This window comes from Papaver somniferum, chromosome 2, assembly GCF_003573695.1.
Source record: "Papaver somniferum cultivar HN1 chromosome 2, ASM357369v1, whole genome shotgun sequence".
Lineage (NCBI taxonomy): Eukaryota > Viridiplantae > Streptophyta > Magnoliopsida > Ranunculales > Papaveraceae > Papaver > Papaver somniferum.
Window position 1 is genome coordinate 89,917,400 of NC_039359.1, and position 21,515 is coordinate 89,938,914.

General features: G+C 36.2%; 1 protein-coding gene across 3 annotated transcripts; it reads left to right on the forward strand.

The window, feature by feature from the left end:
* The first annotated feature begins 3,952 nt into the window (after positions 1–3,952).
* Positions 3,953–7,772, forward strand: LOC113348356. 3 transcript variants are annotated; one of them, XM_026592081.1, is made up of 6 exons: positions 3,953–4,169; positions 4,276–4,407; positions 5,911–6,172; positions 6,974–7,064; positions 7,194–7,260; positions 7,345–7,772. In XM_026592081.1, exons 3-6 carry the CDS (start codon positions 6,049–6,051, stop codon positions 7,396–7,398), a joined length of 336 nt encoding a protein of 111 aa, XP_026447866.1. In that variant the 5' UTR covers positions 3,953–4,169; positions 4,276–4,407; positions 5,911–6,048; the 3' UTR covers positions 7,399–7,772. The 3 variants fall into 3 exon arrangements, with proteins under 3 accessions (XP_026447866.1, XP_026447864.1, XP_026447865.1); XM_026592079.1 differs by having other exon boundaries at positions 3,954–4,169; positions 5,916–6,172; XM_026592080.1 differs by having other exon boundaries at positions 3,957–4,169; positions 5,916–6,058.
* Positions 7,773–21,515: the final 13,743 nt, after the last annotated feature.

Genomic DNA, 21,515 nt, shown 5'->3' on the forward strand with positions numbered 1-21,515 from the left:
AAAAGCATCTCTCAGTCGCAAACGTCCCTTAATTACTCCTCTCCATCGTCTTCAGTTTCCAAGGTAAATCATCCAACGAAATTATAAGAGATTCTATTTCCTCACTTGGATTAATTCATTAGTTGATGAAATGCCCCTTAATTTTGAATCTTTTTGGGTGTATGTACAGAAATGAATAAGAAAGAGAGTATGTGGGGATTGAGTTAATTATTTTGAATAACAAATTTGACTGTATAATTTGGATAATGGTTACCTTTTTTGGTTTGCACCGTGATATGGATGAGGATTTTGATGAGCAAAGGTATGCGGTGAAGGGAAAAGGTCTGTATGAGGAGTACCCGATGAAGGTGGAGAAAGAACCAGATGGAAGCGGAGAAAGAAGAGTAGATAATCAGGGTTCATATACGTTTGATCTGTTAATCAAGATCGTAGGATAAATGATTTTGTTATGGCCGTTGGATCATAGACCATCTTCAGGGGTACATTTGTAAACAAAATGTTTTTACCGTATTTTTATTCTACAAATTAACTAAGGTTTTGTCAAAAATAGTCAACACCGGTCAACGTCATTTTCAAGTACCAAAAGCTGAGTTGGATAAATGTTAGACCAAATACTAGCGTTGGACAAAATGTGAGTACCAAAAACCAACTAATCCCAAAATAAATAAATAAAGAAAATTGAATTTGGTAACATACATATATTCTGGATGGTACCAACTGTTTCCTTTTTTAAGTATGTGGTTTTACGTATAACTTTATCATCTTCACCACCACCATATTCCAATAGATGGTTAGATCATTCTGCGGAACTAGACTGTTCAAGTGTTCATTTGAGAAATTTCTCAAATGCATTGCAGCATGTACCATTTTCAACCCATTTTTTTTAAATTGGAATTTTAGGCTCATAACAGTAGCGGCTCCTTCATCCATTTTCTCGGCACGGGTTATTTCTGATTTCTTGACAAAACAAACATGATATATATCAATTTGGACCAAATCGTCGAACCCTACATTTTTCTCTTAATTCTGATAAGATTTTGAGAAATGATTGGCTTTTTAACCGAGTAATAAAACGGAGATGTTGTTTCTCTTGACCTTACGAACTTCAAATAAACGTTTTACTGAAACAACTTCAAGAAGTAAGGTTGGAAATAATCCTGCACAACTTCGGGATATGCAGAAGACGTATTCCTTCTTTACAATTACGTGCTTAGGTAACAAGGCGAGTTTTCTTCGAGGAAAACTCTTAAAACCTCGTATGATCATGTTAGAGTGTAATTAAACTCAGAGGGATAATCTCTCAAACAATCTTATTCATTCCATCATCCAAACAATTAGAAATACTTTTTTTTTTTATAAAATTTATTCTTACATTAAACTAAACTGAAAAATAGTTAATATAACTGCAAGATAAATTCCTATGCATTATATGATAATAATCCTAAATAACATCCATACGTGATCGACTTTCTTACGGTTGGTTAATAATTGAGTTTTGAAGACAAGGTTATAAACATTTTACTGAATTTTCTAATATCTTTGAAGAAACAATAATATGAAATCACACGTATCAAATTAAGAAATCCCATCTCATTTGATATTGATGATTTCATTCCACTCAAAGACAATTTATTTTTTATGAAAAGATTATTAGTATTTACAGGACTCCTTCAAAAAGTTGAAGAAAAACATGAATTTGTAAAAAACAAAGTTTCGAAACTTAACTTCTTTCGGTATCGACAATTATTTCCTAAATTTTTTTTGAAGAATGTCACGAAGTTCAACACAATTTCATTTTTTCCCACTATATACATAATCGACATGTTTTATGTTATGGTTCCACTAATTTGGGTAGTATTTGCATTTCTGTGGAACTCAAGTATAATAAGCATGCAGGAAGTTCGTGGGCACATCATCGTACTTCTTTAGTTTACTTTAACATTAAGTCACATTAGCCAAGTGATGGGGGTTAAGCGTGATTTGTTTCTGTTATTCTTACTTTTGTATACAAGTATATACAATGAGCTATTACGTGTATACAACCTTGAGAATTAGGTTGCTTTGAAGAGGATACGAACATTACGCTTCTCATTTTTTTTTATCTATTTATTTATTTATTTATTTTTGAAGGAAGAGGTAATACTCTTAAATTTTATTAATATAAATATATTTGCATACATCAGATTCAGCTACATCAAAAGTGAAAGCCGTGAAAAAAAAATACAAAGATTTTGTATCACAAGAACAACAAGTGACTTATAATACGTCTTAATCATCAAAAACATGATTTTCGAAGAGGTTACTGATGATATTTGAAGAATGGCTTGTGAACTGAAGTTCTGCCATTTTGGTTTGGGTTCTCCATTGAGATTGAAATATCCCGAAAGGGAGTAATAAGCGCAAATCATATTTATCATGATCATTTCTAGTAGCCACTGATCCTCAAAAGATCGTATAACCATATGATGTTGGAGTACATCTCCCTCGATGACATATTTGAAGCGATTGTTGCAACTGACTATAAAAACATTTTTAGAAGTAATCTGATTTCCATGAATAAGCCATTGAATCTTCTAAATATTCACAAACTTTCCACACAACACAAAAACTCAAATAAAACACTAAAAATGTGATTTTATTCAAATAAAATACTAGATTTATATGCAATAACTAAAATTCTGTCTGGATCTTAAGAGATATTCAAGATCTGGGCAGTAAATAATTTGAAACTTTGTTGAAAATTAAAGGATCTAGAGATTTGGAGTTTTTCTTTGAAGAAAACATATGAAGTTACGCTGCACATTACAACAATGCTAATCGTACCAACCAAAATTTGTACATATTCAAACCCTATATACAAGTCGCGCTACTAAATCCTAATAAATAAATTATTAACCTATACCAAAACATGTTTAATAGTTCCAAAATTGAATCAATTTATAACAAGTACGCTCTGTTGGGTTTTACTATGTCCAAACTTCATTTTTTTATTAAGCACATTTGTATGATACTTTACTTAACTCAAAAATTAATAATTTATAATCCACCACCAAACCCAAGAAAGGCTATAGTGGCTTATTTTCAATAGGGGAAGGACCATCCAATCTAAGTAGCTTGCTCTAAAAGAGGCCGCTATGAAAGAAGTTTCTCCCCTAGAATAATTTTTCTGGATTGAAATTTTGATAAGTGAAGCACAGCGAAAGTAAATACTGATAAAAAGAAACAAAAAGAAAGATATATCCTTTCTTTTTACTCCCTCGGATTCTGCAAAAGAGATGTTACCACTTTTGCATCTTAAAGCAAGGGCTATGGAATGAGTGTGTTTTGCACTCATTCACTACCAAATCCGGTAAGAGACTGGGTGAAAGAGTGTTTATTGCACTATGGAAGGAGTAGAAAAGAGACTAAGAGGCTAATCATTAGCCGCTTTAAAAAAAAAATCACTTGGGTCGCCTTTCTTTGGCCGTTTTAGACATATTTAGGGTTTTTAATTAATAAAACTAGTGTGGGACCCGTTTTTAGAGTTTTAAATAAATAAAAAAGCTAAAAAAAAATGCTTGAGAGGCCGATCTTTCGCCGCTTAAGGTGTTTTTTCCCAAGATGCTGATTTTCAGCCGCTTAGTGTCCGCTTTCGCCCACTCATTTCTTTCAATGAGTGTATGAATGATTTTTGATGAATGAATGGGTGTTCTCACTCCATAATAGCACCTAATTAGATCAAATCAAGTGAGACTCATTGATATTGAATGAGAATCCTCATTCCATAGCCCTTGCTCTATGGGGTAGTATTTTCTTTAGACCACATCATCATCTAGAGTGTTGTAACACTCATCCGCCTTAGCGTCAAAACCCTCATTCATTCGTGGCGGTTGTTAGTGCATACCTGAAAAAGTTAAGCGGGGCTAACCATGGGTTGTTAAGAATGATAGCATGTATAAGTGTAATTATTATTATCTGTCTCGGTTGGTGGTCTCCTCCATTTCTATCTCTCATTTTCAATTAATTAATTAACTAATTATTTTCTCTCCTTCTCTTCTCACGATAAACCACCGGATACAATAAACGCAGAGAGATAAGAAGAAGAGGAAGCCCTTTGGTTTGTTGTAACCGAAGGGCAATCGATTTCAGGAAGGTCAGAATTTGATTTTGGCGGTAATGGAGTCGCACAGGTATATCAATGGAACCTCAGAAATCTGGATTTTTTTTAATATATTATATTTTTTTGAAGGTATGAATGAATTCTCAAAGTGTTATTTAATTTCTATGAATTTTCAGGATTATGAATTGTTTACTTCCTGAATTCGATTCAATGAAGAGATCTATGATTTGATTGTGTATTCTGGAGAAGTTCGTGCTATTTATTAGATTTATTACAGCTTCGGTTGCTCATATTCTTGGATTCATGGGGTAAATTACCGCCTCTTCTTCTTCATACACATATACGGCATCATATGATCATGATTAAGTTGTCAATATTTATTTTGTAGCCTTTTCTTCAAATTGGCATCCTTGAATATAGTTTCTGCATTTTGATATTTTGCAAGCAAATGTCAAATACGAAAAATATAACCTGTGGGTAATATTAATTGTTAGATTGAGAATAGTTTAGATTTTCGTTGAATTCGCTTTTGAATTCGTCAGATGATGAGGTTATTTGATTCGCTATTAGAGACCAATGCCTGGTTGATACTTATGATTTGTAGCTTCTTTAGTATGATGGTGAAGTGTTTGTATCCACTGCCAGAGGTTGAAACTTCTTCAGTACGACAGTGAAGTGGATGGTAAATATAAAATTGTAACTTTAAAGATCCTATTGAATTGGTAGCAGGAATATTTGATGTTCATCCTTCCTATGCGAGCTGCTTAACCAACGGACCTTTTAGCTTATGGAATCTTTTAGATTGTTCCATTTTTGTATCTTTACCATTTGTTCAAGCAATTCCTCACTAGTTTTCCGTTTCAATTTCTGTATCACAAATAGATTCTAGGAAACTTGTATTTGACACAGATGGACTAAGTTGCAACTTTCATTAATGGTTTTGCCTTTCTCGTTAATGGGTGCACTTTCCAGGGTTTTCCATAACCTTTTGGTTTTAGCTATGAAGACTTGAAAAACTTGGTAGGGCTATAGAAATATGTTTTAGACTTGCTATGTATAGTTAGTCAGGAAAGAATATGCCTACATATCTCATAGGTCTCCAACCACAGAGTAACTTTCTTTAACTATTTAAAAGAAATTTAAAACATTGCTATAGGTAAGGACATACCTTAGAGCAGAGCATGCGTCGTTGGAGATTGACTTCCTTCAAAAGATATCGAAATGTTTGTGATTTATCACAAATTTGTCGTAGATAAATTAAACATCTGGGGTGGTCTATTAAAGGATGTCCGCCTGATTCTTGAAATAATACATACAATAGTTTACCAACCTGAAAAAGAAATAAATAAAAAGAAAAGGCTATTTGTATACATGGTTATTGTAAGATAAAATGCAGTACGTGGGAGATATCTCTTTTCTTTATTGTAAGATATACAGAATGTATTTATAGAGTGTTAAGTGTTCTGTATCCACAGCTGTATTCTTAACCATATTGCTGGATACAGTTTGGGATTATCTGAAACTGAAACATATGGTTGGAAGATACTGCCAATTAAATTTGGCAGTCTCAAATGTTCTCAAATTAGTTAATTGCCCTTTAGAGTATGATGATGTATTTCTCCTGTTAATCACACCATAATTATTGTTTGATTGAAGGTATTGATTCGGTCCCTATGCTTGCCAGGAAAATCTTTCACACTTATCTTTTTTTGTCGTCGGCTAAGTCACATTCAGAAGTCGCAACCTCTAGAAGTTGCCAATAGTCTGTACTGGTATTAATCATCTCTTTGGTTAAACCTGATTTGCTACAGAACAGAGGTTGCCTTGGATGCTGTTCTCTGCCTACACATCTTCTTTCCACAGACGAGAAGGGACAAAGAGGTCAGCGCCAACCTGTTAGGAAGCCCAGCATATTGGAGGATTTCTGGAGTACGACCAGCACATGTGAGATGGACAATGGTACTGCACTTCAGTCTCAAAGAAGCATCTCATCAATTAACACATCAAACCAAACATTTGATCCACTTAGTGGAACTGGCAGCACAAGCAACCCTACTGAATTTGTGAACCATGGCAAGTTAAATTCTGATAATATGAGTTAACACCAAATTTAGTTGAAGGTGCACCATTATTTTGATTGCATGCAGTTCCTAACACTGCCAAAGATTTTCATGCTTGATTTTGTTATTTCTGTCTCAACGATGATGTTTTCTTTGTTGAAGACCATGTAAATTGAACAACACCTCAGTCTAGGAAAGATGACATTTGATTTTGTTGTTTTCTCCGCATCTCATCATCTTTACCTGCAGTTGCATTTGAAGGATTTTAGCAGGAAGCATTTTGTATAGTGTAACTGGCAGCCTAAGACTTGCATTAGATTTTTACTTGTAGGTTTCTGTCTTCTCTTCTTATCTTTTGTTGTTTTTGATCTGTTGACGAATCATGACGAGACTAACGGTCTACGTGGTGTGCCTTATTTTGGCTAATGCAGACAAACATTACTTTCTCGCTGTTCTTTCTGCTGTCTCCATTTTTGTTTGATTAATTGTCAACACATAACTATTGTTCTAGCTTATAATTGCATATGCTGTTCACTTATTTTAATGTTGGAATTTACAATTGATTAGCCTAACTTTTGGTGATGACGCTTTGTTTTCCTTTCTGTTTCAACATGTGTGTTACTCCTCTGTCAAACGATCTTCCTTTTACGAAAGAGTTATACTCATCAAACTGTTTATGTTTAGTTTAGTTTTACTTTATTGTTTTTTTGTCACGAACTGAAGTTAGATTGTTCTACTTGGCCATCTCACTCATTATACCTAGCCAACAATGAATCTAAAATGATTAACGTACATTCTTTTGTTTATTTTACAGGTTTTCTTCTCTGGAAGCAAGTTAGGGAGCAGTGGTTAGGAAATAAGAAATCTGACAAACCGTCAGCGAAGGGACGGGAACCCGTATTAAGGTGTGTAGTTAGTCTAAATAAGAAGTCTACAGTGAATGTTGTTTGGTTCTAGAAAACCAATATCACAATTCCCCAGCAGATTTTTAACCATTAGTTTTAACTTTTAACCATTATGATGATGCCTTGCAGTTGGAATGCAACATATGAAGGCTTGCTTGGCACCAATAAGCCCTTTGCCCGACCAGTCCCTCTCTCTGTAAGTCTTTTTTACCTTATATGCTTTGTTTATTGCAATCTAAACCTTGTAAACAAATTTGCTTGCTTACACTCACTTTTGCAGGAAATGGTAGATTTTCTTGTCGATGTTTGGGAGCAGGAAGGTCTGTATGATTGATTCACTAAGCACTCAAAGCTACTAGGAGACATCTGAACCTTTGGTGTAAGCATCTATACAACTTCTGAACTGCAAAGAATCGAGTTTTAAGTTCTCAAAGCTCACTTCAGTTTCTCCTCTACACGACGTTTTTCTTTAAAAATCTTCCCCACTTCAGTTCAGTATAAAAAACTGTTCTTTTCTTTTTCTTTTTCCTTTAGCAAAAATCTGCTGGGGAATTGTGATATTGGTCCTGTATCTTCCTTTTTCTTTGTATACTCCAAATGTCTTGTCTTTTCTAATGAATATATATACAGTTGCAAGATGTAAGGCTGTATTGCTGCTCATTTGTAAAGTTGTTGCAATCAAGTAAATGTTCTCTCTTTGGAAACCAATTTCTTTTCAGTCATTTCGAATTGTTAATACAAGGAATTAAATGTCTTTTCTGATTAAACAACCTGTGCCAAAAAATTATCGGCTGGTGTACACAATTTATGGTTAGTTTTATTTATTTATTTATTTTTATTTTTTGATGCAAAGAAAGGATTATTATTAACTTGAAGTAGAAGCGTCATACAGTAACTGCGACTCAATAAACTCAGGTGGAGAAACTGACTAGACTCTAGAGACTCCATGCTTTCTGCTATACTTATCAAGAATGTCAGCAGATTTATTACACTTTCTTGGGACAAAACTGCATTCCCATTAAACAAAATAACTAAAATTATCAATTGCATCCAGCAGGAGTGTTTCACTTTCCCAAGCAATTGTTGTTGCAGCTTTATTGGTGTAGCTTTCAATTCCTTTGAGATCTGTCTCAACTATAATATGTGTAAGCTTCATTTCCCTACACCAGGTAACTGCTTCATAGAAAGCTAGGCACTCCGCCTGTTCCGAGCTGCTTATTCCTGCATGGCATTTTGAGACGCCTCCCCTCCAATTGCCTGCACAATCACGTAAAATTAGTGCAGTGCCAGTAAAACCTGTATTTATATCAAAGGAAGCATCACAGTTCACTTTAAGAAATGGGGAAATAGGGGGCTTCCAAAATCTTCCTATGGGTATTATTGGAAGCACTGGGTTAATCTGACTGTGAGGTTTACTATACAGCTTCCCTAGATAAGCTGAGAAACTTAAAGCCTTCTTCGCCACAATCTGTGGTTGAATCTTCAAATTTTGAAAATTCACTTCACATCTTGAATTCCAAATGGTCCAAGTAACCACCAGAAATGTCTGAAACCAACTAGTAGAAGAGTTCTGTTGTTGCCTTTGCTTTATCCAGCTTTCAATCATCTCATTAACATTATTATATGTTCCCGTCAACACCAGCGAGCCTCCAGAGATTAATAACCAAACAACCCTGGAGAAAGGGCACTAGAACATCACATGCATAAGGGTTTCATCATGATTATTGCACAAAGGACACTGTCTGTTGATGTAGTGGCAGTTCCTTGACAATCTCACTTTTGTAGGAAGAATGTCAGTGAGACATTTCCAGAAAAAGTGTTTAATTCTTGGCCAGGTTTGGATACTCCAAAAGTCCTTCCACTTGATATCAGTACCTTGAATGGTTGTAGATAATTGTAAATTCCCTTGACTCAGTTCATATAACCTGTCATAAGATGATTTCAAAGTGAAGGAACCATTCTTAGTTAGCTTCCAGATGAGTTTATCATCAGCAGAGTTGAGTATTCTCATACCCAATGTAGTCGATCTCATATTCCAGTTTGTCTCGGTCCCGAGCGAGACACTGGTACAACGTTGTCTCGGGGAGATTCCGTTTCCAAATCTCGGTGTAATCTCGGTTCCAACTTTTATATATATAATTAAACCATGGTCCCAAAAAAGTTCTCAATGTTTTCAGATACCTGTTGTTGCTGTATGCATATGAACTGGAGTATAATTTACTTGAGTAATGGCCTTCTAATTAAAAAGTATGGTTGCTTTTCATCATCAACACCTTTTGATTGTTCAAGGATATACTAGTAGAACATGTACATGTATACAAGAGAAAGTTAGAGAATCTCTAGTCGCAGAAGTTACGTGATATTCCGTGTATGTAGGTAACGGTGTCGATGAAAGACTGACAGAGTCCCCATAAAATGATGATAAGATGGTGTTTTTGTTGGTTTAGTCGGTGGTTGGGTTACCTATTGAGTCCAAGACGGCAAACAAATGAACCAGAAGAGATAAAAAGGTGGCGTTAAGAGTGAAAGATCGTCTTTTACCTGTTAACTCTAACAAATTTTTTCTTTCTCCCCGTGTATGACCTCGACCGGAATTCCGGTTCATTTTGTCCAATCTCGGCCGGAATTTCGGTTACTTCTCGGGTATTTTCCGTCTCGGCGGAAAGTTGCATTTCGTGTTACGTTGGTCCGGAAACGGAATTTCCGGCGGAATTCCGGCCGAGATGTCGGAAATTGACTACATTGCTCATACCTAAAATCCTGCCAGCTGTTTGAGCATCAAAAAGATACCTTATGAGAGCATTATTCCATTGCCTGTTGTCCTGGAACATAAGGTCACTGACCCAGACATAAGATTCACTATCTCAACTCCATATCTTGGGGTAGGAGGTTCATTTAAACCTAAGACCCAAACATCTAGCCAAATTTAGATCTTGCTACCTTTTTATAACCTCCACTGGCTATGTTGTTTAATGAAAGTAATCTGTTTTTGAATGCCTTTCCAAGCCCATGAACAATTCAGCCTGATTCTAGAGTGAAGTAAACTAGTATATGGAAAGTATTTAGCTTGAATAGCTTTACCCTAGTGTGCATCAGTACTTGTACAAATTCTCCAAGTTGCACGGACCAAGAGAGCTTGGTTTAGAATTTTCAGATTTCTAAAGCCTTGCTCTCCACAATTCTTGTGCCGCTTTAAGTGTTTCCAGGAGGTAACGTAAGTTCCTCTTTTTCCTTCGAAACCCCACCAAAATCTTCTTTGTGCCACTTCAATATTATTGAGAATGTCCGCTGGAATTTGAAAGCATCTCATAGAATAAGCTGGTATCGTGTTTGTGACATGTTTAATCATTAGGGATTCTTCACATTGAGACATAGTCTTGCTATCCCAGGAATTGAGTCTGCCATTAACTCTGTCTACTAGTTGTGAAAAACTCCCTTTCTTTTTCTTCCCAATTATTAGAGGAATACCCAAGTACCTTTCATCCATTTGCATTCGTGGAACCTTAAGTCTTCTTGTCAGCATCCTACAAAATCTTTGAGGAACATGAGTACTGAAATGTACACTGGATTTACTGAAATTCACCAACTTCCCAGAAGTCTCTCCAAAATCTTCAATAATTTTTAGAGCATTGTTCACATTATGGAGATCAGTTTTCATGAATAATAAACAATCATCCGCGAAGAATAAATGCGAGATGGATGGAGATGTGGGAGCAATCTTAATTCCATATATTAGTTGTTGTTGTTCTGCTTGAAAGAGTTGTCTAGAGAACGCTTCCATTACTATGATAAATAGGTAGGGTGAAAGAGGGTCACCTTACCTAACCCCCCTTGTTGGATTATAAGCTGCACATGGTGATCCATTCAGAAGTATATAAATCTTTGTAGTAGAAATACACTGCATGATAAGATTACACCACTCAGAACAGAAGCCCATTTGTAACATCACATCATGTAAGAAGGACCATTCAAGCCTGTCTAAGGATTTAGACATATCTAGCTTAAGTGCAAGGTAATGATTGTCTTCATGTTTATCTTTCGTTGTATGCAATATCTCTTGGGAAAGATGGATATTATCAGTGTCTATCTTCCTTGCACATACACTGCCTGAAGAGGAGATATTATCTTTCCCATAACCTTCTTCATACGAGTTGACATCATTTTGGAAATTATCTTGTATGAGGTGTTGCACAAAGCAATTGGTATTAGATCTGACGGAAATTGCTTGTTTTTTGTTTTGGGAATCATAGAAATACTTGTGGCATTTAAACTCTTTAACATAAACCATGTACGAAATAATTTTTGTACCATCTTTATAACATCACCACCTACAATGTCCCAATGAGATTTGAAGAAACCTGCAGGAAATCCATCCGGAACAGGGGCTTTCCATGATCTCATACACTTCAAGACTTTGTAAATTTTGTCCCCATCAGGTATACGCGTTAACTTACTATTGTCCTCAGCTGTAATGGATACTGGAATGGACTGTAAGATGTTATTGTTCTTTACTGGAGAACTGGTAGTATGCAGTTTACTATAATGCCCCGTCAGTAAATTATCCAGCTCCCCTCTAGTTGTGCACCAGTTACCTTCATCGTCTTTTAGAGCCATGATATTGTTTCTAGGTCTTCTTTTATTTGCTCTAGCATGATGGTATTTAGTATTTCTGTCCATCTCCAGATAGTATTCATCTCTAGACTTTTGCCCCCAAAATTCACTTTGAATTTGATGCCAATACTCAATCTGATTCTCTAGAGATTGCACTTGACTTGTGGTAAAATTGTTAGGACTCTCCTCTTTTATGGCTTCCATTTGTTGATGTAGAAGAAAAATATTACTCTGAATGTTACCAAAATGCTCCCTGTTCCACCTAGAAACATATCTTCTAGTGATAACAATTTTTTGTGACAGCTTATAAGCATCTGAACCATTGATTTGATGAGTCCAAGATGCCTCAATTTCAGGCTTAAGAGATTCATCCCTTTCATAACATTGGAAGTACTTCCAATTACGCTTTATGTCACCTTCATTCTGGGAACAATCCAACATTATTGGACAGTGATCAGAACCAAGTTGAGGAAGGTGTATTAATTTTGCATCTGGATAAGAAAGAACCCATTCATCATTGGTGAGTTCTCTATCAAGTCTGGATCTTCGAATTCCGGTGCCATGCACATTGGAAGACCATGTGAATGATTTACCAGCATAGCTCATATCATCCAAACCATCTTCTCGAATTAACTTGATATATGGTGCATCTCTAGAAGAAGAAGTATAAGAACAAGAAGAATGTGAATTAATTCTGCCCATGTTGTTAGAAGAAACTCTATCCTCATTTTTAAAGATAAAATTCAGATCACCAATTACAAACCACGACTGGTGAATAGAATAACTTGAATCTTTGATATACCGCCACTGCTTTTCTTTGTTGTTTGGATAAGGAGATCCATACATACAAGTGAGAATCCAAGATGGCTTAGATGGATCATCTTGCACTGAACAGTTAACAATCCAGGAATCCCAATTGGTAATATTAAAAGTAAATCCATCCTTCCATAAAAAAAATAATACGTCCACCTAAACCTCTAAAGGAAATAAGTTTATGATTAGGATAGTTATAAGGCCTAACTAGTTTTGACATTTTAGATTCACCTATTTTTGCTTCGGAGATGAAAATGACATCTGGGTTATACCTAGAAATAAGGTCCTTAAGGTGATCTCTAAGTTTTTTATCAGCAAAACCCTGACAATTCCATGCAATGATCCTCATATTTACAGAAACATATTTTAAGAAACTAATATGACTGTGAGAATTTTGGGATAACTCAAGCCTACAAATATTGTAACAAAGACAGACAGACTTATGCAGACAAAAATGATTGGAAAAATTTAAAACAAGATGTAAAACTAAGTATGTGTAATTAATTACCTCAGTTGCATGGTACTTTGGAATGAGCATGGGATTCTTTGTTGTGTCAGTATATGGCATATCACTTTCTCCGGTTTCGACCCCATCCATCTTTTCAGTCTGAGTGATGTTGACGATATCACTTATGGATCCACGATGAATTGCTAGGATAGGGCCGTGAATGGAAGAATTAGAGCCATTATCTTGCTCAGGCTGATTCCTAGCTCTTTTAGTCATTCTTTCTTCTTCAGCTTCAAGCATATTCTCATCCTCCTGATTATTTCGCATCAAGTCATCTTCAGTATCGTTACCTTTTGCACATGATTTTTCCTTAGATTTCTGATGTTCCTCATATTCTTCAACTGTCATCGCCCTTTCACGTAACATCTCAGCTACTTCTTCACATATTGTGTCGTCATGATCTATAATCCAGCAGTGGTCACACAAGCTGTGAGGTTGTTTAATCTAATGATAACGGATCCGCACGGGTTCTCCATGGTTTGAATTCCACCACTCCCCTCTTTTTAAAGGCTCGGATAAATCAATCTCAATACGCGTTGTGACCATATTTCCTGATCCAAGTCTACAATTCTTCGGTTCTATAGATGTCTTTTTTCACAGATCTTCTATCGCTTCATCCACCACTGCTTCATGATGATGTTCCAATAATAAACCTTTGAATTGTACACTCCAAGGCTGCTTTATAAAGACATAGTCTATGTACGCCACTGCAGTAGTATATTCTTGTAGAGCTAATAAACACCTTTGAACATTCCAAGGGGCCTTCTTGAGAACATCATTCTTGTCTTTTTCAGAATTAAACTTGAAAAGAAATAAGTATTTTCCAACGATCATTCTTTCCCTCTTTTTGTAGTTCTTCCACAACTGATTGAACTCCTCTTTGATATCACCAGTTTCAATCTTATCATTCTTAGTAATAAGCTTACCAATTAAACTAGAAGACCATACAGATGCAGCAGCATTAAGATTTCTTGCTGAACCTGTGGTAACCCTCGAGAATTTTATATAGGTATTCTTCATCTTTTCAGTGATGGTCTTGATATTGGATGAGTTTTCATTACTATTGTTGTTTGCCTCCATTGAATCTCTGAAACACGATTTGCTAGGGTTTATGCTGTGAGCTGGGATATGGCAAAACCAAAAAGGTAGATGACTTATATTAAGGGTGAAGTCAAGGGATATTGAACCTAGAATATTTTGTTTCTTAACTAACTGATACGGATGAAACTGAAAGGAAAGTAAATATTTCTTGTTATACTTCCATTGCATGTGATCCGGGAAATAATGAAGACTACTTGAATCACAGAGGAAAAAAGTGGGAAAGTTTGGTTTTTGAATTTTCTTTGGATGAATCGGTTGCTGAGTCGTAAAACTGGACTGAACTTTCATGGTTTCAAAAAATTGAGTCGGAGTAAAGTGATATCTCTCATAATGAGAAAATCTAACATCTGACATAATCTGTTTCTGCAATATATCAGTATGAGGAGGAACTGTGATAGGCAATATATCCAAAGTAGACAAAACTGTCTTGAGAATCAAGCATATACGGAACACAAGAATCCAATATAGGAAGGAATCCATGGAAATCCAGAGAAACCTGCAAAAATTAAAACTCCATATCAGAGATCGAAGAACTTATATAATGAAAGAAGAGATAACAAGAGAAAATATATATAGAACAAATAAATCAAAGCTTAAACGACCATATAATATACTGAATAAACAAAACAAAGGAATGTGATAAGATGAAAAAAATATAAAACCAGCGAATACATAAGAAGAAAAAAGCAAACCAAAAGATAGAAATTAAAAGAAATCGATTTGAAAGATTTAATAGTTATTTAGAATCAAATTCATCTCGGCTCGAGGTCTTCGCCTTCTCCTTTTGACAACATCCTCTTTCTCTTCATTTTTATATGAAAGATCCCTCTTTTCTGATATTGGTTAGTTTTATTCTCAGGAGTTCTGGATATTTGCTTGGCTTGGCATCGCATTGACCTAATACCCATAACTCTAAGAGTCAAACTTGTTCTACATCCAATCTTGTGCTCCACAACAACTCAGTGAAAAGCTAAGACCAAATGGTGGTTGGATTCTTGACCGTTCATTCCATGTTGTTTGTAGTTGGGTATTTTTTGTCGTGATTTAAGGTTCAGGACTGTCCCATATTTAAATGGTCTACCAAAAATAAGTAGTACGAATAGTCAATATTATCATCATCACTACCCGTCACCACGGCAACCACTATGATCACACCAATAGGAATGACAGACTAGGTGATAAAGTAATTTTCTTATAATGAGGCGCGAAATGAGAGACCAAACGCCTCAACATATGCCTCCGAAGTTTGTTTTTTTTTGACTCAAAAGGGCACAATATATTACCAAGATGGTAAAGAATTGAGCAGTACCAGTACAAAGTATAACAGAAAGTACTTGAAACAAAAAACAGAAACCAAAACTCAAAACAACAAAACAAAGCTCAAATTAACTCATTACAACATCCCAATTGTATAAAATCATTTCAATAGATACTCCTTGAAGTACTTACCATTAAAGAACCTCGCATTTCTCTCTGTCCATGTAGCCCACCAAATTGCAAATGGGATGATATCCCAATTTTTTTTTTTTTTTTTTTTTTTTTTAAAGTTACTTATATTGAAAAACAAGAGAGTTACCCATAATTTTCCAAAATGTTGGTTATCCTTATCTCATCCAACGGATTTGAGATATTGGTGTCTACTAACATAATGTTAACCCCATTTTGTAAGCTAGAGCTATTAGCTGAAATAGAAAAACATATATCCGATAATAAAGCAGAATCTAGAAAATGTGGCATCAACAACCATTGTTGTTTATGAATTCCTTGTTTATGAATTCCTTGTCTATGAATTCTTTTGCCAAAATGTCTTCCACTTCATTTCCTTTCCTATGCTGAAACATAAAACCCAAATTTTCTTCGCAAGTCTTCAAAATCTTCACTGCTTCGGAGACTATGGATTGATTTCTCCAAAAGATGTTGCTCTGCTTGTCCTAAGCATAAAAGATTAGTCTCTGGCAATCACCTTCCACCCAGAATTTCTTTAAGTCCATTCTTTTTGCCCAGGTTATTGTTTCCAGCATGCTCAGAGGTTCTGCTTCTTCTGCTGTGGAGGCCCTGAAAGTCACAGCTGCAGCTTGGATTGCACCACCTGTATCACATCTCAGTATTATACCATATCCAGTAGGAGTAAAAGAGTCAATCCAAGAGGCATCAAATTTTATTTTGTGTTAGTTTACTTGGGGTTTTGACCATCTACTAGCATTTATGTTAATATGGCTATGTAATACAGAAATGGAATCATTAATAACTCCCTGTTTTGGTTGTCTCAGAGGAGACCAAAAAGCCAAGTGCCTCTGAAATGCAAGAGATAGTTGAACGCTTTTAGTTGATTTGGATTGAAATATTCTTAAACATCTTTCCTTCCAAATCAACCAACATTTAGTAGTCATGATTTCTATCTTAGAATTGTCATATATGCCTGCTATCCAGTTAGAATAAATTTGAGCAAATGAGTAATCTATATTACTACTATGATTTATACCCACAATAGGAGGCAGTAAAGCAACATTTTTGGCGTAAGGGCATTCAACAAACAAGTGATTTAGAGATTCACATTCATGCTCACAGAATATGCAAGTTGTATCTATATCATCCATATGTTCACTCAGTTTTTTCCTGACAGGCAAAGCATTATGGATACACTTCCATAAAAAAAATTAATTCTTTGCGATACATTTAGCTTCTGATGGGTTTTGAAAGTTGTTGTAAAGTGGTAAGAAAGATGTCGTTCACTCAGACTTGTAAAGATTGATTTTAGATTTATGTAGAAGTAATAACAATTTTACGAGAGACTGGGACTCAGGATTCCACCAATAAATTCATTCATGCGATTCATATATTTATTCTAGACAATTATAGCTCAAATAGAATATTGACTATGTTTATTTGCTAAGGTAGATTTTTGAAAAGCAACGACTGTAAATCTAAAGCATGGGATATCAAAAGATTTAACCTAAGTATAACCCATCAATTGAAATCACAACCATTGAATAAAAACCATAAAGCAATTAATAATCCATGCAAAAAGTCATGAAAGAATTAAATATAATTACCACACACATGAAATATGGCTTCTTCCGTCATCCCAATGTTGGGGTTTAGCTCCTCATATTATTCACGTGCTCAAAATAGGTTTTCATAGCTCAAATAGGTGAAAAACAAGAGAAAACTAATAAAGCAGACAGTTTGCAACGTTGTAGTAACGTTACAAACGGCTGTTACAACGGGTGTTGAACTGTTACAGAGAAAAGATGACAAGCTTATGATATACGTGATCTGTTGAACATCGATACTTCTGTTGTGCTGTTTGAATAAGACTGCATCTGCGACTGTCCTCGTCTGTCCAATGTTCTTCAGCTTCCCTTCTTCACCATCAGCAGGTGAATATTCCTACAACTTCACCTGCGCTTCTCTGTTCCGATTCTATCGACCCCAAACTCTCGACAGCCTTTCCAGGGACTCAAAACACACTATTTATACACCACAACTCCCTATTCAGGGTAAATCTTCACCGAATATATTAGTTCCCTGCCTTGCAAGTTACGACTTCTTATTTCCTTCTTTACCTCGTCTACGCTCTTTCAGCTGCCAAACTTTCCCAAATCTCCCAAAACAAAACCATAAGATATTCACTCCTTTAAAGCCTGCACGTAACTTCCATATTCAAACAAAACAGGGTCGATATTCTCTCACAGTTTTCGTAAATATCTTCCTTTTCCATGTTTTCGATAAATATCGATTGTATGAAGATTTAATTCCTTCTTTCAGTTCCAAAAAACGTCATCTCCCCGTCAATAAGGTAACAACACAATCTGACCGTAAAACCCTTGAAAATCTCCGCGTAACTTCCATATCTACATCCCGTGATAACCTTCCCCTATGTTTCACGTCAACTCGATTATTCAGCCCATTGTAACCGATCCAAATGCACGTATCAACCCTGTTTGGTCAATTAGAGTCCGGCCCAACACAAATGTGCGATTAAATCTCCTTGGAACATCTCTAAATTCGAATCCAAAATCTGCCAGACGCTGCACACAGTTTCCCGCCAAAAATGATTTCAAACGGAGAAGATGGTGTGCCCCTTATCCTTTGTTGGGATGTGAATAGTAGTTTCCATGAGGCGTCCCTTATCAACTGAGTACCCCTTATCCATTTGAAGGGTATAAATAACATATGTCCTGGGGTGTCTCCAACATACTTCTGGGGTCCCTTCGGTAATTCCTTTCGGGGGTGCAAATACCACTTTTCGAGTCAATGTTTGCCGCAAAACCTTATTTCTCCAAAAACACCTACAAATATATAAATAACCAAATAAGTACAAAATCGAGCACTAACAATACATGTAATTGATATTAAAATAGACACATAAATGTGTCCATCAAATACCTCCAAACTTATTATTTGCTAGTCCTCGAGCAAACCAAATCTAGAAAATAAAATCCTAACTCACTGTCGCAGGCATCGTCGGTTGCATTTAGCGTATGCAACAATCCTTTAAACCTCTAGGTGGCCCTAGTGGCCGAGTTATAGTCTCGGGAGGGCTTACTAGAGATATACCCACAAAACCTTTTACTCCAGACCCTAGCTATCTACGCAGAACCTTGGAAGGCACTAAAGAATCTCCTTGGTTGGCATACTTATTGACTACATGAGGAAGTACCCTGATGCGATTCCAATTGTTGTACACGAGTTTGCACTCAAGCATACTAAAATTCATATGGAAGTGACATAGCTCTAATCAGATAGTTTCTGTACATCATAACCAGAGTCAACCAATCACATGGATAGATTAAGAAGATGGATGTAGAGAAAAACGTAGATGGTTTTGATGTTGACTAAGGTGAACGGTGTTTCACATATCTGTCTGAAGGCCACTGCCAAAATGAACCTATCCTAATTTGCTGAGATACTGGTCTGACTAATATCAACACAACTGGCATATACAAAGGAACCAGTGGCCGATAATCCTAATTCTAGATCAATTCAGCTGGCATATACATGGGAACCAGTGGTCGATTTTATTGAACAATTTATTCTGTTTGGTCTGATGGTCTGGTCGAAATTTTTCCTTATTTTATTTTATTAATTTTTTTTATTTTTTTTTTCTTTTTTCTTTTTGGTATCTCAATCACTCTATTTCACCCTAGCAGTGGTAACAACTTGAATCGTGTGCCCCACGTAATCACTTAGATAAACATATTTTAAAAAGAAAATAAAATAAAAACAGAGGTGAAAAGGATTCAACGAGATATGGCGAAACTACCATGTTTTTTTTCCTAACACCTGAGCTTTGTGCTTTTATGAATAGACTCTTTAGATGTTTCCATCTAATCAGATTGGTTCCTTGGTGTGAAAATGGGGTTGCACACAAAACTTGCAAGTATACAAGGCCAAGCTTTATAGTATAGGGATGAGTAGGGGTTTGTCCACAGGGACTTGTGAGTGTGATGAAGTCTTCCTAGCTAAAGTTATCCTACAGTGAGCTAAGGGTAGTAACTATGGTGACAGTGACAATGATCTAGAGTGGTAGTGAGCAGTGATGGATGAAGGCAGTGAATAGCAATGAGGTAACAGTGGTGGTGAAACAAAGGCAGCAGCCTAAGGCAAAGGCATTGAGCAACAGTGACAGAAAAGGAAAAAGATGCAGAACTGTGTGAAGTTACTAAGGCAATTGAATCCACCTTGTGCCCTAATCAAGCAATGCAATCTAGGTTTAGTTGAATACCTTGAGCATATGTTAGAATGGGAGGAAAATCAGCTTACTCACTGATATGCCCCTAGCATTGACTGTCTTTTGACAGCACAATCAATCACAGGCATACCTGAGCACTGATTACTTCCCATTGCTCAAGCAAAACAGGCATCAAGAAAACTATCCTAACAATGCATCATCTAACAGTGCACTAGGCTTCATCAGAGCCTTAGTTGCAGTGAATTAGCTCATGCTAGACATATAAACAACATTAACATTCATCACATATGATAATAAGAGCAAATTCAAACAAAACATGACTGGAAATTTACAAAGCAAATGAACCAACAGTGTAAACATGAAACATATGAGAAACTGGCTAGTCCAGTTCTCTACAAGAGTGAAGCTGGCTAACCCAGCATATCCAAAACATTACACCCTCACTTTCTATTTATAATCAGAACACCCAATTAGGGTTTTTACACCCAACCCTAAAATTTGCAAACCCTAATTTTTAAATTCGAAATTAAACTCACTGATTCTCTGAATTTGTCTCCCCTGTGCTCGACCCATGCTTCCTTTTCGTCCTCTCCTTCTTTTCCCATACTCTCTGATGCTCCTGTCGACTGATACTCAAACCCTAGCTCTCTTAGATTTATCTCATAGGGTGAATGACATAGAGGTGAGAGAGATAGAGTTTAGAGTGATGGGTTTTGGTTTCTGGGATGTCGGGTGAAGGTGGAAGTGGTGAAGCTCGAGGTGGAGGAAGAGAGCAGCTATGCCATGGTCGGGGAAAGGGATTTGCAGGCTCAGCAAATTTTGGGAAGAAGGGGAAGAAGAGCTCGAGAGAAGAATGGGTTAGGGGATGTTTGTTTTGGGGTATAAGGGTTCGGTTGCTAGGGTGTTGAGCGGAATCATCTGAAATTGATGCGCAGCGAGGAGATCCGTTGGATAATCACTTACAAATTAAATCGAACGGCACGATGTAAACAAGCTCTGAGCGACCGTTAGATTTAGTGATACAACAAACCTGACGGCACCATATGGGGTTAGGTGTTGTAGTGTTGGTCAGATGCATCGAAATCTGATGCACGATGACGCAGCGACCGTTGGATGATGGAATGGATCCAATCTTACGGTTAAGAAGGAAAACGGGTTTGGGTATTGAATTTTGGGTTTAGGATATGGGTTTGGGTTTAGGAATTGGATTTGGGATTAGGTAATCTTGAGCCCACTTCTTCTTTAAGAACAATTTCTTCCTTTTTAAGCCCATTTTCATCCTTGAGTCTTCCATACCGCGTTCTGCACTTCTTTTCCGCTAGAGTTTCCTCCGGCTTTTTCCCGTGTCTTTGCTCTTTTCGCTCCGCTATTCATCCAAACTTTATTTGGTACCTAAAAATGCAAAATTAATTAATAAAAAGATTTATTCTTGAAAACAATGAAAATACAGAATATGGGATAAAATGTAGAATTAATGCACAAAGATGAGTTAAATGCCAAGAAAAATATATAGAAATATGCACTTTTTAGCACTCATCAAATACCCCCAAACCTGAATTTTACTTGTCCTCAAGTAAAACAAAACTAAGGAAATCCTACTTATACCACTGTCGCTGGTCTCTCGAATGCATTTAGCGTATGCACTAAGCCTTTTAAACCACTAAGTGTCCCTAGTGGACGAGTTGAAGTCTCGTGAAGGTTTGCTTAGAACGTACCTACAAAG

Excerpts from the sequence above, each read along its gene's own strand:
- LOC113348356 (XM_026592079.1), top strand. Across the intron at positions 6,173-6,973 it reads TACTGAATTTGTGAACCATG|GTTTTCTTCTCTGGAAGCAA; the intron begins GCAAGTTAAATT and ends TTTATTTTACAG. Across the intron at positions 7,065-7,193 it reads GGACGGGAACCCGTATTAAG|TTGGAATGCAACATATGAAG; the intron begins GTGTGTAGTTAG and ends GATGCCTTGCAG.